Genomic DNA, 17,852 nt, shown 5'->3' with positions numbered 1-17,852 from the left:
GCATCTTCAAACGCAGATGGGATTGTTAAAAGCCAAAAAAAATCCCATTACATGACACCTGCATATTGCAGTCCTGTATTATTAAACCCTGCCTTGCAACGGAAAAACGAGATGCTTTTCATTATCAAATAAGTCAATGCTTCAGGAGTACTAATCCAACGGAGAAATCCATTACCCAAAAGAAAAATTAAGAAGTTCGTTAAACTAAAAGAAATTTCAAGTACTGTATATTTGATGCACTACTGTCCTTTTCACCTCATCTTTTCTTTTCCTTTCCTGCAACGAGTTCAAGCTTACCTTGTAAGAGAAGATTATTCCTTTCTTGCTCCACCTAGCCATAGCAGAAGCAAAGTCTTCCCAGTACCCACCCACTAGTCTAATCTCACATGCTGATGCATCCTCCTAATCTAATCTCTTGAATCTTTAAAAACAAAAGAAAACCAGTAGTGATAAATAATTACATGAGGCCCCAAGCTTGCTCCTCTCCTCCATCCCATTCCAATTCCAAGAACGGGGCAGTGGAGGAGAGGAGAGCCCAACTCAACGAGGTGAGCCGCATCTTGAATCTTTTTTTTTTTGGGGCGCATCTTGAATCCCTCATCCACGCTAGCTTGTTCTTTGCTACCGCCCATCGGTCTTCGTCTGCTTTGTCCAATTCGACCCCTGTTCTTGAATCCGTGGACATTCGATTCTTCGGAAAGGAAAGCTACGTGGGGGAGAAAAGGAGTAGGGAACAAACGGAGCGTAATGCTTTGCCGGGCCGCCGGGGTAGTAGCTTAGATGGCAGGGTGCGAGCTGAATCTGGTGGATTTGGTGCTCTGCTCGGAGTGTGGATGGAGAGGGATAGCCCATGCTTCTGTTCCCAAGTTACATAACTCTGCGAGCCGAGTTCTTCCGTTACGATGGGCTGACTGAATCTGAAACCTTTTACTGATTTAGTGGGAGAAGGCTAGGGTCTTATTTCAGGATTCCTGTTTTTAGAGAGAAGCTTGAGTTACCCAGTTTTTCTGCATCTATCAACTACTTTAACTGATTTCACTAGGATAGCATTCTTGTGTTTATGTAAACTGACAAGTGGTAAGCAGGTACGATGCGTTCAATAACGGGACTAGTGTTTGTGCTTGCACTGGCTATAGCCTTATCAAACGAGGTTGCAGGGAGCAGAGAGTTTAATATCTTGGGTAAGTTTTCATTTTAATTATTTTTCTTCTATTGACTTTTTATTTGTTCCATAGCAATGGTGTTTCTGAATCCTGCAGTGTCACTTCTCCTTCAGATATCAGAGCTAGTGGTAGTCACAACTAGCTAGTTTATCTAAATTCTGTATTCATTTAACAACTTTGTATTTTCATTTGTAGTTATTTATTGAAAACTGTTATGCCTAAGCCATCAATTATACTCACCAAAGCTTCAGCTTAGCTGCTATTCTCTTATAGAAATTCAAGCTTCAGAAGGGTTGCCCTTTAGATCTGTCCCTTCTGCTATATTGAATTCAGCTCAGGATGGCTTGCCTGTTGCAGCCAAGGGACCAGGACTAACTGCAGCCAGTGGGAAACTGTGTCAATTATGTGAGCGGTACTCAACTGAGGCATTGCTCTACCTCAAACAAAATGAAACCCAGACAGAGATTCTTAGCATTCTACACCATGAATGTGCAAGCCTTGCTCCTCTGAAACAGCAGGTATGGATAACTTGTGACTCCTGCTTTGGGTAGCACATTTTTCAGTTGTTTTAAATCCATCGGTGTGTTGATGATTAACTCTGTTGCAGTGCATCACGTTGGTCGACTACTACGTACCCCTTTTCTTCTTGGAGGTTTCAATGCTTACCCCTGAAAAGTTCTGTGAATCTGTTCACCTCTGCACGAATGGAATGAAGATTAGCCTACCCACTCGGGAGGGTATTTGCGGTTTATGCCACCACGTTCTTGTTGAAGCTCTTGTCATGCTTAAAGACCCGAACACACAGGTAGTAGCTGTATTTTTACTCCCTGTTACCAACGTTCTCTGTATCGTACTGCTTCGTACATTGTACAGAATGTAATGCCTTTCTATGTTTGCCGTAATCTTGCAGCTTGAGGTAATCGACCTACTCCTCAATACATGCAGCAAGGCACAGAACTATGAACAGCAGGTGAGCTAAGTTAGAAAAAAAAACTCAGTTATATTGAATATGAATGCATCATCCTTTATTAATTGGTACGGAGTATCAGACAACAACAATCAGTGTGAATTGACAAACCTTGAATCGAATAAACCCTACAATTGCTGCTGTATTTTTCTGTTTTCTCCGTTGTGCCTAAGCATGTACCAAGTTCAAATGCCTTAGCAGTATCATCTTCTCGATTACTTTCAATTCAATAACTACAGAATTGTTTCTGTAATTAGGTTATTCCCTGCACCTTACAGCTTCGTATCAATTAAATGGTATTACAAAGCAAGGGTTTTCTTCTTTGAATTATGACATTTGTGTCAGTTTGCAAACACTAGTGCTAGCTCTATTCCTCAGTTCTTCATAACAATCTTCCTTCCATGATTTCTCCGTCCAGTGCAAGCATCTGGTCCTCAAGTATATCCCGCTGGTTCTGGTCAAGGGCCAGAAGTTCCTCGAGACGACTGATGTCTGCACTGTAATACATGCATGCAAAACAGGCACGCAATTATCAATGGAGGGCATGCCTCTATCTGCCACTCTGTGAAGATATGAATCAGAACAAGGTTTATCTATCTAGGAAATCAAATTGGACAGAAAAGATGAATATCAGAAGACTATTGGAGCTCTTTTTCTCTATTTGTCGAAACACTATTGATTGGTGAAAATTCGTGTCAAAACTTTGGTGTAAATTTGGAGCCTTGTCCACTGATATATGTAAACTATATTGCAACCGAGCACCTGCAACCATCTCGAGCATCGGATTGAGAAGTTGTAGGGGACGATCACATTGAATGTATTATCTATTGTTTGTAACTACCGAGATTTAATTCAGTGTTGCTGCCAACTGTTCTGTATTTTGTTGGGAAAAGGTTACTCTACAAGTTACCAAAAACTTTAGTTTGTTTGATATATTAAAAATGAGATTTAACATGCAGAAAAGATCCATTGCACTGACCTTAATAAACATTGATCTTCACTTATGAAACCAAAATACCAAACTATAATGCATTTAATTTCTTGTAGAGTTAAAGACAGGTTTGGTTTACTTCAAAATCTCCAGTATGTTAGGTGGTCCATTAAGATCAATTTAGCATTACAGTTCCGATAGTTCTGAAGTTAAAATTACAGATCTGGCAGTGACATGCCAGTGGTTCCCAGAGAACTTCAAATTTGATCAAGAGACCGCATGATGCGAACTTGAGAATAACTCATCACATAGTTTGCATAGGATCATACTTGTTATAGAAATCCCTTGATCCAAGTTTTGATGCACACAACCTAGTACTATACACAACAGCATACCACCACAGCAAGTGGTGTAGAAACAAATGCTAACATGGCGTCATCTCATTACAATCTTTGCTTTCTAAGCCTCTCAAGCTCCTTCACCATCTGCCAGTGCTCCAAAGAAAGACTCTTCTCGCCGAAGCTTGAGGCTATTATTTGTGCCATTGTTAGCCATCTGCAGATCAGAGGAAGTGAAGTCAGCTCATCGAGTCATAAGCTTCCCTGCCGAACTGTGGCATTTTCAACTATGGCGTGAACACAGACCTGCTAAGTTCAGAACAGCCCAAGCTCCTATCATCGCGCATGGCACTGACCATTTCATCTTGAATCATCTGCAATAAGATGTGCAAACATGCAATTCAATAACCATGTCATGAAAAATGGCTTAGTTTGGAAGTTCAGAATATGTCTTTTGCAAACATGTTCAAAGGTTTGAAGATCAATGAATTGCTAGATAGAGGATGAAGGGGTGCTTACCTGGTAAGTCTCAGGTTCAGTGGACTGAGGAAGAGACCTAACTGTGGCCAAATACCATCTCCAATTCTCAAGTTCCTCAGAACCTTCATTAATCGTGGGAACGGAGGATGGACGAAAAGGCACTACCAAGTCTGAAGGAAGGATGTTTGATTTTCCCTCAGAGAGAGTAAGTAGCTGCACATCAGTTGGCATATCCAGCTTGTAGTACTCAAAATCATAGTCGACCTGCAAATAAATTCAAAGAAACTTACATGTTGATAATCAATTCACCTTAACTTATAGCCAGCAATGACAGTGATCCTGGTGCTAGAATCAGGCTCAATATTGTAAGGATTATTACCTTCTGTGACTCCATCAAATTCTTGAGCAGCATGGTATTTTCCACACCTTTAGATGTCAGTGATCCTGTCTGTAAGAGAGTCTCGTCAAAGGTCAGGTGAGAGCCTTGAGGTAGTTGCAGAACTCCTGTGACCAACCTACAACAAATATTAGGGTATGTACAGGTTACACTTTAGCTTAACTGAAAGTTCAAAGAATATTACTAGTTAATTATTTATAAACCATATATAATCACATATAATATCCCAGTAGCTATATACAGTTGATAGGGAAAGCTAGACGTCACATACCTTCCTGACTTGTCCTTTCTAGGTTGAAGTGTGGCTGTGTTCAGGTACTCAATTGACATAGGGATGGTTTGCGAATATGGCACCAATTTCTGGATCAAAGAATACATTTGATTCCCAAATATGGAAGCACTTTCCCTATTAAAGCCAGTGAAATTCAACGAGAGTCTGCCAACAGTAACCACATCCACTCTATTGCGAAGCTGCATGGAGATTAAGGAGCAAAAAATTATTTAATGTGAATTTGCCTTCGCAAGAATCAATTTAAGAAGGAAAGTGTAGTTTAACTCTTAGATTCAATCCAGACTTTTAGAGATTCTTATAATTAGAGAAGTTAATTAGTGAGACAACATACTCTGGATAGAAGATGCAACAGCAAACACTGGGCTGCAAGTTCATCATTTCCTAACACCAGAGTAAGATGTGAGAGCAAAGATTGTCGAATGCCTTTTAGTATGCTAGGTGAAGGCTGCATGACCAAAACAAATAACAGAATTAGAGCTTTTAAAAAAAAGAACAGAATTAGCCCTATTAGCAAGCGGATAAAAGCAGGTGAAACTAGCAAATCCAGGTGATATCTACCTCAACAACAGGAGACCTTGAAATAAAATCATGAGGTGATAATTTTCTCCATACCAAACAATGAAGACGAGGCACCTATACAATCATTTGAAGGAATAAAAACATAAGGCAAAAAACTGGAGCAAAAAATCAAACCAACATTTTTCCCAGTTATACATGAAATCAGGCACTATGTAATATGCATACCTTGCTCGGAGGCAATTGAACTGTTACATCTTCTATGAGGTCTAACATTATGTCATCTGAGTTATCACTAGGAGTAGCAAGTTCTGGATCAAATGTATATACACCAAAGAACTCAATAACATCATTTAGCTTCACCTGACTATCAGGCATGTCATAGACCTGCAACGAACATATGAAGGTGTCAACAATAAATAACACCAAACTGAACAAAAAGAAATGTATTTTTTTTGTTTATTGTACTTGCAAAATTTCTAGGTCTTCACCTTCACTAGACATGAAAAGGAGCTTCCAGGTATGTGATGATCGCCACCATTCATCTCTGGCACACCATCTGCCACTTCAGTTGAACTGGATGAGACATGAACATCATCTTCCTTCTGCAAAGAAGAGGCGGTCAGGTCAGATTAATAGCCAGATAATTTATTTTTTCATAAGGTTAGAAAGAAACTAAGCAGTTCAAGTAGATATTCATGAATCAATCAGGTTATCAGCCATCCTATCTTATTAGCATACCCTTCTATCTTCAGAGTGAAAACAGACCAGGATGACATAGATAGGGAAACACTGAGATGAAGCTCACAAACACTAAACTATGCAAGAATACATCGAACATTTATGGGACTCTGGTGCGTGCACATGACATATAAGAAAGCAATTATCAAATGCTTCCTTAGTAAAAAAACAATAATTTGGTATTTTCCCTAGTGAAACTGAAAGCAAATTATTGACAACTCTCACCGCTTTCTTGCAGAGCAAAGGAGACTCTTCATGCCCATTTTCTGAAACCTGATGAAATAAAGACATTATATGTCAATAGTGTGTATTAGGAACAATAACTGTGTTTTTATTTGCAGGAACCATGTACAAAACATACATCCATGTCATCATTATCTCCATCTCTCTTCCTTTTCTCTCTTAATTCAGTTGCCAAGCAGCTTGACATCCTGCGCACATCAGGTCCTGGTGAAGACTCTAGTGTCCAAGAATTTTGTCCAGGCGCCTGCAATAAACCAATCACAAATCCAGATTAATTCCATGTCCATGTGCTGGTCATTTAAACAAGGAACTTTTCGGGTTACAGAATGAAAAACAATGCCTGGAAGAAGTGACATACAGGCACACAATGGAAGAGATGGCGCTCCCAAAGATGGAAATCACAAGGATGTGGCATTGAGAACGGTGGGAAATCAGTGAACTTGTTTGTCCTCCAAGTTGACCCATCCTACACGGATGACACATTATAATAAGCATAAGAAGCACTAACGGCAGCCTTAACAAGAGTTTATGAGACTCAGTCAAGTACCTTGAATGCACCAATGTAGTACTCATTCCCAAGCATATCCTGAACCATTCCCCGGTATCGTACAAGGGTGTTTGGTTTGACCAGTCCAAGATTTGAAGCATTCAGCACCGGAACCTGGAAATATTTTTTCCTTGACATCAGCCATTAGAAGCCTCAATGAGACACAATATGTGTGCAGCGGCAGCAGAAAGGAGCCCCTTCTCCAACTATGAGTCTATGACATGAGAAGTGACAGCATAGGTTCCTAATACACTTAATTGCACCCACAACAGTAAATCTAGTAAACAAATCCTAAATTGCAAAGCATTTTTATAATCTTCCTTCAAAACTCATCAAGTCATTTTTTCTATATATGCAGATGGTCGACACGAGTCATCAAACATGATGCAACTTATGCGAATAGTCTATCTGTATCTTGAATCACCAACAAATTGATATTAAGTAAACCTGTGTAAAGTAACAAAAAACACGAACACACATAAATCAAGACAGAGAGAGCAAGGACTGATCTTTCACCTTGTCGACTCCGTCTTCCTCGAACAGAAAGGAGCGGAAGAGCTCGCAGGCACCCCAGTCCTTGCCCCGGAACGCCGCCACTGGATCGCTTCCTCCGGACTCCGCGGCGGCGGCGGCCGCCGCTCGCTCGAAGGTGGCGCGCACCGCGCCCAGTGGATTCCCGACAAGGTCGTACTGCGGGCCCACCATCTCCTCCCTCTCTCTTCTTCTCTCGCCTTGGGGTTTTGGACTTGGAAGTGGGGAGCAATTGCGGGGAGGTGGGCAGGCGAGGGGAGGAGAGGAGAGGGGTGGGGTGTTAAATGGCTGGGGGTTTCCCGCCATTGGTGGCGGCGCTTCCCGCCGTTTCTTACCCTTCTTCCCGCCATCGCTGTAGGGCTGGGCACGTCTCTTGGGCCAAAATGGGCCCATTTTTTCTTCCTCAGAAGAAAGAAAATGGGCCGTAATACCTCATATGGGCCAAAGCGAGCCCAGTTTTCTGCATACTTGAAGAAAGGAATTGGGCCTCGATTCCTCCAATCCATCGTGGTGGAACACTGGGGAAAGCAAACGCAACGGCGGGATCTATATACATTTTGGCGTCTCAACCTCAAGATAAACTTCCACAGAACAAGACGCTAAGCATCTATGAATCTCAGCAAAAAAATCATTTTAAACGAACTCTCAGCTAAACCCAACTCTTTGATAGTACAAAAGAATGAAAACTACGTGTTGCTTCATGCCCAGCTACAAAGTTACAGCATGTGGCGCATTCAGAACATACGAAAATACAACAGAAATCCCCTGTGCAGCTAGCTCTCATGTCTAGCTTTCAGGCAGATCAATCGTTTGGAGCAGAGGAAGCAGTAGTATCCTCTCACGAGTGAGATCCATTTACTAACAACGCATATAATATAAGACAGAAAAAAAAGAAGGCCAAAAATGGAACAGGAACAGGGTTGCCTTCCAACCCTAGTATCTGCCTACTAAGCTGAATTCTGTATAACACCATATGCTAACAACAGAGCAATTTTCATTCTTCACACCCTCGAGTACTTTGAGCTCCACATTGGTACCTTCAGGGGTTCATCGTCAGTGGTGCTGCCCCCGTTTTCAGCAGTGCTTAAAGAGTCTGAGATCAATGGGTTTGACTCGCTCTCCTTCACCTGCAATGTTGATGATGTACAGCTTCTTGTCAAGAAAATTACTAGAAGTTACCAACAGCCACAAGAATAGATAGCAGTTAAAAATTCTGCACAATGAAAAGAATCTGACAAAAGATTAATCGGACAAAGAATAAAGATTCACAAAGCTTCATCAGACAGTATTCATGTTAATCCTTAAGCCACCAGATTAAAAGATACTCAGTTTTGAGTTACACAAAATGTTATCTGCTCCAAATGAATGAATGATACTGTCCATGGAATTCAGCTAACAATGGAGAACGTACCTGAATGACTTGCGGAGAGACTTCTGCAGGTTTTTGCTGAGTCTCTCTAGTGCAGAAGTATGAATACAAAACCATACCAATCACAGCAATTAGGATTCCAAGTATATTTCTCCAGCTAAACGGATCATGAAGCAGAACATAGCCGAAGGTGAGAACCAAGCATGTTTTCAGATGCCCAAGAACTTGGTAGGTTACAGGAGATGTCTTCCCAATCACAAAGAAGGTGCTGAAGTTTACTGAGACTGAAATCAGGCATGACAACACGATGAAAAACTGCAAAGACGATAGAAGAAAACCTCGAATCAGATGAAATAGCAAAAATTAACTTAAATTGCCAAAGGCTAATTTAATGTTTATGCTTACTAGAACTTGAGTTGTGTAATCGAAAGCAAAGACATTTTTGTTAGTCAAAAATCCATCAAGGAATGGACCGATAAGGAACAAGGTCAATGCTTGGTACGGGCATGATTGGTACAGAAGCTGGGTTGAAGAAACCTTGAACTTCTTCTGTATTGTATTTGTCATCTGATAGCTTGTTAAGGTCTCAAGTTATACATCATAGAACACTCTAATAATCAAATTAAAGGGTGCTTTAGTGCTGATAGCCCCTTTTTTCTGAGAAAATGCTGGAATATGCAAATCACCACATAAAAATGAATTGACCCACGAAAATAGAGGGTAAGTTAAAATCTGTCATAGAATATGTGTCTCAATTAAAATTTACTATTTCTATCTATTCGAAATATATCTTAAGACTCTTATGATATAATTAAGTATATCTATTATAAGGAATATTGACTATTGTATTTTTTAGTTTACAAAGATTTTGTATAGAATACTATTTTTTTAGAAAACTTTTTATGGATATAAAAAAAATGAATGGAATAGATAATAAGAAAATTGCAAAAAAGGGGAACTAATTAAAAATATTTGATTTTTCTTTTCCCATTCTCATCGCTTTTCTATCCTTCTACTTTTTAAATTAAAGTCAAAAGTGATGAGTAGATGGCAGCTACCATAGTATGGCACACAACTGTTCTTACAAGCATCGGAATGATAATGTAAACAAGACACATCTGGTCAACGGTACTAAATAATACAGTAGAGGTAGAAGTAGCTTCTCTTGTTTAATATTAGCACTTTGCCTTTTATGTAATATTAACAACCTCAAAGCATGTTGCAAGATTTATGCTCAGTTTGCTGTTTGCGGATGATATGATGACACAATGAAAGGATACAATTTGAGCAATACAGGTTGTGATGATTGCCAGCAGGGACAGTACAGATCCCACTGCGTTGAGTTGCAGATCAGTCACTGTTGCGACACCAACACCAACAAGGAGCACGCTAAGGGAGAGCTTGATATTCCGACTGAAGAGTAAAGCCGGTAAAAAGATCAGAAGATATATTTTTCAAGCTACATAAAGCACGTGACATACAAACCTAAATTTCTTCCTGAAGAAAAGGGTCTCCAATATAACAGTGCAGGGAATAATAGCCAGCTTTGTCATCTGAACATGAATATTATTTCAAGATTAACTCAGTGGAGCCATAAATATGAAAGATGGAGTGAAACTTATGTCATCAAACTGAAAACATGTTCCTAAGATGTTCTTTTTGCCCCATTGTGATGTACCAGTACCGATGACAGTACATCAGGATACACGGTTAACAGTTATCTAGTTTATATACAAGCAACCATGGCTTTCCAGATAAGGAAAATAGTGCCAATCCACTGAATTAACTCTTAGATATAGATTAATAAAAATTTAAAAATAGAAGAAAGCAAAAGTAATCTATACCTGATAGAAACCAACAGAATTGAAACCTAAACTCAAGTTGAGAAGTCCAATTGAGATGCCATTGAGCACTCCGAAACCCATGACAGTCCTTGCATCAAAAGGTTTATGCTCAAAGAGCTTCATACATAATGCCACATGGAGAGAGCAGAACGTAACCAGGAGATGCCAGCTTGTCAAAGTTGTGGCTGCAAAACAAATACCACAGTGGATTAATATTTGGAGTAAGACCTACCATATTCGCTATTATTATCTGTTTATACGAACTATCATTTTGCAACACGTGCTGATACAAAGGTATCCATATACTTCAATGTGATTGAATTCCAATACAAAAATCAAACAGAATATATCTATGTGTAATCAATTGCGAAAGTACGATATAACTACTAAAGAGTAAAGAGAACATTTTGGTATCAGTTAAGCTGACTCTAGCTCCTTTTCTGCGGCATTACCAATTCCAATAATTCACCTTAGCTCTATCATTTAAGCTGCTCATCCATTTTCCAATAACACTATACCAACTCAGAAGAGCAAATATCCATCCCACAGATATTCCCCTCGACGCACAAGCTAATTTGTCCTACTGAAATTGTCAAATCTCTCGCATAACTAAGCCCCTCATGAGAATTCATATACGCTGTGCAGCAGCAATTTCCATCCCCACTGCTCACAGACCAAGCCTGCGCTAAATCTTGACCTCGCGTCTCAGCAAAGGGCACACAAGAAAAAAAAACCCGGAAGCATCCAAGAACCAAGCAGTAGCTGACTAGCAAGGAGCTAAGCGTCACAGGCAAGATTGGATCTCATACCAAAGTTGAAGCCGAGGGAGCTCATGAGAGCCTTGTTGCAGATGACGATGGAGACCGAGGACACCACCGAGAGGCTGAGCGCCCCCACCGTCCCCAGCTGGAACTTCTCCCCCGCCACCCCCATCTGCACCGCCGCACCAGGAAACCAAGCAGAGGAGGAGAACCAGAACCACCGAACCACGCCGCCGACCAGCACCTGCGCAACACAAAGATCACATTTCCATCGAGCAAGTGCAGCAAGAACACCAGGAAGCATCCAAGAGCCGGCCTTTCCCTGTCAAAACTACCTCTTTGTTCCCAGGAAACAGAATTCGAGCAAGCAGGAGCTGGATCTGGGCGACGAGCTCGTGAATCTGAGAGCAGAACTGGCAATGGCGCGGGGACCTAAGAGGCAAGCTGTGGCCGGATCGGGTGAGCTTTGGCTCCGCGGCTGCTTGAGCTGCTGCGTTCTGGCCTCCTCCCCTCCCTTCCCCTCTCCTGCTCACCGTAGACGGAGACGGGAGTTTTATACCGAAGATGGTCGTTTCGGGTTGGTGGTGGCTGAGGGGCATATGTGCAATTGTTAGTTTTTTCAGGGGTGATCAAGGCATTCTATCAGGGTCCATTGGATTTGGAATAATGTGATTGTGTCCACGTGTTTAATAAGACTCGTAATTTTCTGCGTTTGGTATATTGTTCGGTTAGGTGTTTGGTGACACTGTTTAGTGGACTCGAGTATGACTTGGCAAGGTTCAATGTAGTTTCAAATATCTCCAATACTACTTTATCAAAAAAAAAAAGTTTTAGTGGTTTGCATCGTACAATTCGATTGATAATCACTTGATCTTTCCCGTCAAAAACAAATCTCTTGTTGTGGGAGAATTCTAGTGTGCTTCTTATATGTTAATGGGGGTCATGATCTCCCATTTGCTCTAGTATTTTAGTGTGGGTATTTGCATGTTGTCTTAGTGGTTAGCACTAGTGGCCATCCTGGTTCATATACTATATTAATCAAGTCCTTACATTCTCAACAAATAGCAAACAGGCCCACGATTTACCCTCTTCCCAATGGTCGCCATTCGGGTAGAACCGGCGAAGCAACTTGTCACATGAAGCGTATCAAGAGCGAACAGTTATAAGAGCCCACGCCCATAAATAGGCAAATAGCGACCAAGAAAATAGGTCCAATCTTTGTTTTTCTTTGCGCAGATGATGAAAAACCCTTCCTAATCCACTAATTTATAGTAGGGCAACGGACTGTCATCATCAACTTGAAAATGACGGCGGAACAGTTTGAGACGACCAGGGTTAAAAAACAAAATTACAGTCACGGTCCACTCTTATCCCTTGAGTCCTTGACACTTCCACTGCTGCAGAAATTTACGGGCCGGCCCATTGATCTCAAGGCTTGGCTGCAGTTCTGCATCCTGTCGATCAAAACCTTTTGGCTGTGTGTTTAGTTCCGCGAAAAATTTTCAAAATTTTTCATTGACGCACATCACATCGAATCTTACGATACATGCATGGAATATTAAATATAGTTAAAAAATATAACTAATTGCACAGTTTTATTGTAAATGACGAGACGAATCTTTTGAGACTAATTACTCCATAGTTGGACAATAGTTGCCAAATAAAATCGAAACGTGCTACACCAACTTTTTCGCGAACTAAACACACCCTGGTCGCTTTCGTGAAAAGCTTGCAATGTTTCTTTTCTTTTTCTTTGTTTTTTGCAGTACAGATTTTATGTGCCGGGGTTTATGGAGAACAGACAGGAGTGCGTCTGCTGCTCCTCTTTTCGCCACGGCACACGGGGGCACAGTCGCACAGTCGATCAGCGTGAAATTCAGGGCCTCTGGGGCCAAGGGCTCCGACAGCCGATCGCTCCGATCTTGCGTCTTCGCGGGAATCTCGAGGCAGGTGTCCGTACGAGAGCGTACCGCTCATGTCAGAAAAGAAAGTAATATTTCTTCAAGAAAGAAAGAGTACGGTGGGCAAACACGATAACAAAAAATGCCACGCTGGGAAGATCGTCTTCCTCCCTCCGCCTCGTCGCGTTGCTTCGAAACAAAGCTGATGGTGTTTTTCTCCCTCCCTCTGTCTCTCTCTCCTCTCCGTCCGTTTGGTTTGGCCGTGTGGATAAGGGGCAGGAGGGTTAGGTGGCGCGGCATTGTCGCTGCGCGACCCTGCGCGGATTACTTTGGAATTAGCTTAATAACTGGCTAATTATACAAAGCGCGCGGCACGGGATGGAGCCAACAGCAAGTCGCTGCTGGTTGGGTTGGGATGGCCTCCACCTTCCCATTCCCCTGCTTCCTCCTCCTCCCATGCACGATCTCGGAGTCGCTTTCGGAGGCGCCGAACCCACCGACACTGACTCTCAACGTCTCTCTCACTCCACAATCCACATGCATGCCCATTCGCTGCCCACAGTAGTGTTGACACTGACACCATCCAATCCAATCCAATGACAGTCCTTACTGAGTCCTTATAAAAAGAAATCCAATGCAACCCGGCAATCCGAGCGAGAGAGATGTATGTACTCCTAGCTGGGGTCTGGGATTCCGATTCCTGAATATAGCGGATCCTGCGTCTGGACGCTCTCTCTGAAACTCGCAAATTGAAGCTAATTAAATCCGAGCATTTCGAGCACTGTTCTTTCGGTTATTTTGTCGCCAGCATGCACGAGCTAGTGGATCGTCACTGAATGCTGAGCTGCCGCTGGCCGCCGGGTGCCGTCAGCATCAGCATGCTCGGACGACTGCTCTTAGCGTAAGATGCCGCTCGCTACCAGAGCTGATCGATAATGGAGGAGTCATCACTCGGCAGCAGCCGTCGTTCCAATCCCGGCCCGTATATATTCCCCCGTCCCGTCGGCTTCCATCCTTCTTCGCTTCACCAATGCTTGCAACGAGAGTTAAAAAAAAATGCTTGCAACGACCAAGGCGACGACGGGCCATCGGAGGTGGGGTTGCCGGCAGCAGCTATAGGCTATAGCCCTGGCCGGCCCCCTAGCTATCGCTAGGCCCGGCCGGTGGGTGACCTTTATGTTACGGGCCCCCACCGCGCACCGTCCTTTCCAAACACCACCAAAGTTTTTCTTTTTTCTTCGTATAATTCTCTGTCCTTTTCCTTTTTTTTTCATTTGAAATCAACGTTTGATTTCGTCACCTGTAGTTCTGCACATAGAGTTCAGGAGAAGAAGAAAAAAGTGACTGCGGCGTGGATCGTTCCTTCCACGGTTTCGTTCAGAGCAGCTTGGAATCCATGGAAAGCGCTGTGTGTATGAGTTAGTATGAGTTATGACCACGCTGCTTGTGAATTCGGCTTCTTTTTTCTTCGCTCATTCATGTGGACTGCTTGACTCTCTGCATGCGCACCTTCCAAACCAAGCGACCGAAGAATCAATACTGCAGCGCGGCGGCGGCGGCTTCAGACACGCCGACACGGATCCGATCATCCGAAGCTAGTAGTAGAACGAACGTGTATGGGTGGTAGGTCGTCCGTTTTTCAACTCCTCGTCCCTCGCCGCCGACAACTTGTCTCGCTAATGCTCACGCACGGCCCGGGATCGGAGATCCGTTAGGCCAGTCTATCTGGTTCAGAGGTCGACGACGGGGTCAGCAGCCAGTCGTGTCTTGTGTTGTGGGACATGGGTGCGCCTGACCCGTGCGGCGTTTTTCAGGTTCTGGCAGGCAGTTCGGCGCGTGAACGCCGCTCTAAGATTTTAGGTGTACGCCGTGATCTTCGCGGCAGCATGGACATCTAGTCCACATCCTTCTACTTAAGGTAGCGTCCGCGGACGAGTAAGACAATTATATTGCACCAAAGACTCATCTAAATTATTTGGAGAGATGTTTAAATAGCTACGAAATTAACTCTACCCAAATCACCAGTGTGTACCGCTTGAAAATTGGTTAATAGGTTGTAACGAACATGGCACCATTTATGCCATTTCGAGTGATTTTGGTGATCGAATGACAACGCAATTAATGGGACTAATGGTTTGTTAAGTGAACATTTCTAGAACCCAGAGATGAAGTAAAAAGGCCATACAAAGCAAAACACGAAGAAAGAACTCAAAGAAACGCTGAATTGGATGAGTTCTACTGAAACCAGTAGCACCGGAAGAACCGATGCCCATAGCATCGGTGCATCCGATGGTTGTCAGAAGATCCGACGGCCTGGCTTTGGTGCAGGACTGAGCACCTTTGGAGATCAAGTGAAGAAAGGAGTTAAGCACCGGTTGAACCGACGACGTCAAGCTAGGCATCAGTGTATTGGATGTACTATGTTCCAGAGACGATGTCAAGCACGCAGGAGCCAAGCCTTCAGCACCGGTTGAACCGGCGGTCCATCGGAGCAAGCGTCGGTGTAATGACGTCAGTAAGGAGCAACGGCTATCTGCGGATCAAGTGTCACCGGAAGAACCGACGCCTAAGCATCGGTTCAACCGATGGTCCCTGAAGGTGCTGCGGCCGTGTCAGAGAAACCAACGGCTAGTTCAGAGCGCAGAGTGACCGGAAGAACCGATGCACTATACACCGGATGTTCCGATGCCTACGCAGAAAGCTGCTAACGGCTACAAACGGCTAGTTCGACTTGGAGGCCTATATATATGAGCTCCCCCTGCTATTTGAAGATTGCTGGAGTTGCTGGACATCCCACTCACACCCAAGAACACCTCCAAGCCATCCAAGAGCATAAAGATCAAATTCTTAGTCCTTAACACAAGCTTTGTGAGTGTTAGTGCTAGATTAGCTCTTGAGTGAGTGATCAAGCAAGGTTTAGATCCTTGTGCTGTGGTTCTAGAGTAAACCATCCTTGTATCTTGGTGTGCCGGCCATCCTTGGAGCTTTGGTGGCTCGCCGGCAAGTCAACGACCCTCCGGCTTGGTGTGGAGCGGCGTCGACGATATTGTGCAGGGGACGGAGACCCCTCCTTCGTGGGCAATCTCCCTTAGTGAAGATCGGGATGAAGGTGACCATGATTGTGTTCACGGAAGAGACTTGATTGCCAGGAAGCGATACTCTTCGTGAGTGCTTCAACAATGTGAACGTAGGGGCGCCTTTGTGGCAATCCGAACCACGGGATAAATTCTCGTATCGAGAGTTCGCTTCCTCTCATCCCTCTCTTTAAGTTTCCGCATTTCATATTGCAACTTGTGTGCCTTTGCCTTCTTAGTATAGTATCTTGTTAGGATTGACTATAGGTTGCAAAACTTTTTTGGATGAGGGTTACACACTAAGGTGAACCATAGTTGCACATCTAGGTAGTTTGATTTAGTTTAAGTTTTGTGCAAACTAGTTGGAGCTATAGGTTAAGATTTTTAGAGTGGCTAATTCACCTCCTCCCCCTCTTAGGTTAGAGCACCCGATCGCTTTCATAGGTACAAGCAAGAAATAAAGATATTTGATTTTTATTGAGGTTTGATGATTTAGTGTACGTGTAATGGTTTAATTTTTGAAAAATAATTTACATCAATTGTATATGTTATCTTCAGGGAAGCGTATTGGACCGTGGTTGTAGTTCTTGCAAGGCGAAATAGCCAAAATCGTCCCTCAACTATCGCTCAAGGCTCAATTTCATCCATGGACTTTAAAAACGTCCACTTTAGTCCCTGAACTATGATGACGTGGCGTGCCATCATGGACCGCCAAGTCAGCGCCCAGTCTTCATATGATGAAAAATATCATTTATACCCTCCAGCCAGCTAAACTCAGATTCGCTCATAGCCCCAGGCCCGGAAATCCCCGTTGCAATACTGCATTTGTGACCCATCAAGAACAAATTCACCCATTGAAATGAAAATCTAACAGTCAATACCTCATCATCTCCCATGTTAATTCCACCCTACAGATCCAATTTTGTTGTCAAATTCCATCATATGATGACTGGGCGCTGACTTGGCAGTCCACAGTGGCACGCCACATCGTCAGGAGGACGAAATTGACTCGTTTAGCATAGTTCAGAGATTAAAGTGGATGTTTTCAAAGTCTAGGGATGAAATTGAGCCTTGAGCAATGTTGATGGATGATTTTGGCTATTTCGCCTTCTTGCAATGTGAGGACGGAGATTTGTTTGACGAATAAGATGTTTGAGGCCGTCCATTTAAATATTTTTTTAATCGCCAATGGATATACAAGCAGTAATAGACTTTGCTACTAAATTCAACCTTCAGTGTATGCACTTATTACTCTATTATTTATGATTAATTTGTGAGCAGAAAATAAAACTCAACCTTGGGATTTTCCAAAAAGAGAAGACACCACCAAATTGCATGCTCCTGCACGCTGCGCTCCTTACGCCTTTTCATGCTTCGCTTTACATCGGACGGTCGAGATCTCCAGACACGGTCCTGTGATCCTGTCGGGTCACGCTAATTTACGGGCAACTGTACGGGAGGCTCCAGTACGGTCGATTTTCCGACAACATTTTTTTTTGTTTTTAGAAACTTTTTTGTCGTTTTCTGAGAAAAATAAACTCAGACATTTTTTTATGAGCCAAAAAAAATTTCAAGTGAAAATTTGGTGGGCAGAAAAAATTTCAAAGAACAAATTGGTGAGATAAAAAAATTTACTAGAAAAATTTTGACAGAGAGAAGTTTATCAAATGAAAGAAACAAAAAATGTACATCAAAAAAAATTGTATGCAAAAGAAAAAAAACTAGATCTGGGCAGGGGACGGCGCTGGTGGCGAGCG

The 17,852-nt window shown here is 42.7% G+C and overlaps 3 protein-coding genes across 7 annotated transcripts; 1 reads left to right on the top strand and 2 right to left on the bottom strand.

The window, feature by feature from the left end:
- Positions 1-261: 261 nt before the first annotated feature.
- Positions 262-3,008, top strand: LOC120705890 (proactivator polypeptide-like 1). 5 transcript variants are annotated; one of them, XM_039990430.1, is made up of 6 exons: positions 262-548; positions 1,086-1,181; positions 1,521-1,681; positions 1,771-1,968; positions 2,074-2,133; positions 2,549-3,008. In XM_039990430.1, the coding sequence occupies exons 2-6, from the start codon at positions 1,091-1,093 to the stop codon at positions 2,696-2,698; spliced, it is 660 nt and encodes a 219-aa protein (XP_039846364.1). In that variant the 5' UTR covers positions 262-548; positions 1,086-1,090; the 3' UTR covers positions 2,699-3,008. The 5 variants fall into 5 exon arrangements, with proteins under 5 accessions (XP_039846364.1, XP_039846365.1, XP_039846362.1 ...); XM_039990431.1 differs by having other exon boundaries at positions 2,074-2,127; positions 2,546-2,998; XM_039990428.1 differs by having other exon boundaries at positions 305-548; positions 1,437-1,681; positions 2,074-2,127; positions 2,546-3,008.
- A 215-nt stretch (positions 3,009-3,223) lies between these two features.
- LOC120705888 (mini-chromosome maintenance complex-binding protein-like) lies at positions 3,224-7,410 on the bottom strand. Its single transcript, XM_039990424.1, has 14 exons — positions 7,132-7,410; positions 6,616-6,729; positions 6,427-6,534; positions 6,187-6,312; positions 6,051-6,098; positions 5,576-5,689; positions 5,313-5,471; positions 5,127-5,201; positions 4,900-5,013; positions 4,548-4,747; positions 4,259-4,394; positions 3,919-4,143; positions 3,706-3,773; positions 3,224-3,616 (listed from the first exon to the last, which is right to left on the bottom strand). Exons 1-14 carry the CDS (start codon positions 7,318-7,320, stop codon positions 3,505-3,507), a joined length of 1,788 nt encoding a protein of 595 aa, XP_039846358.1. The 5' UTR covers positions 7,321-7,410; the 3' UTR covers positions 3,224-3,504.
- A 381-nt stretch (positions 7,411-7,791) lies between these two features.
- On the bottom strand, positions 7,792-11,629 carry LOC120705889 (UDP-xylose transporter 3-like). The gene is made up of 8 exons (XM_039990426.1): positions 11,456-11,629; positions 11,169-11,364; positions 10,360-10,544; positions 10,001-10,068; positions 9,796-9,928; positions 8,921-9,082; positions 8,558-8,830; positions 7,792-8,273 (listed from the first exon to the last, which is right to left on the bottom strand). Exons 2-8 carry the CDS (start codon positions 11,290-11,292, stop codon positions 8,148-8,150), a joined length of 1,071 nt encoding a protein of 356 aa, XP_039846360.1. The 5' UTR covers positions 11,293-11,364; positions 11,456-11,629; the 3' UTR covers positions 7,792-8,147.
- Positions 11,630-17,852: the final 6,223 nt, after the last annotated feature.

Source organism: Panicum virgatum, chromosome 5K, assembly GCF_016808335.1.
Source record: "Panicum virgatum strain AP13 chromosome 5K, P.virgatum_v5, whole genome shotgun sequence".
Classification (NCBI taxonomy): domain Eukaryota; kingdom Viridiplantae; phylum Streptophyta; class Magnoliopsida; order Poales; family Poaceae; genus Panicum; species Panicum virgatum.
This window is presented reverse-complemented; position numbering and strand designations above follow the sequence as displayed.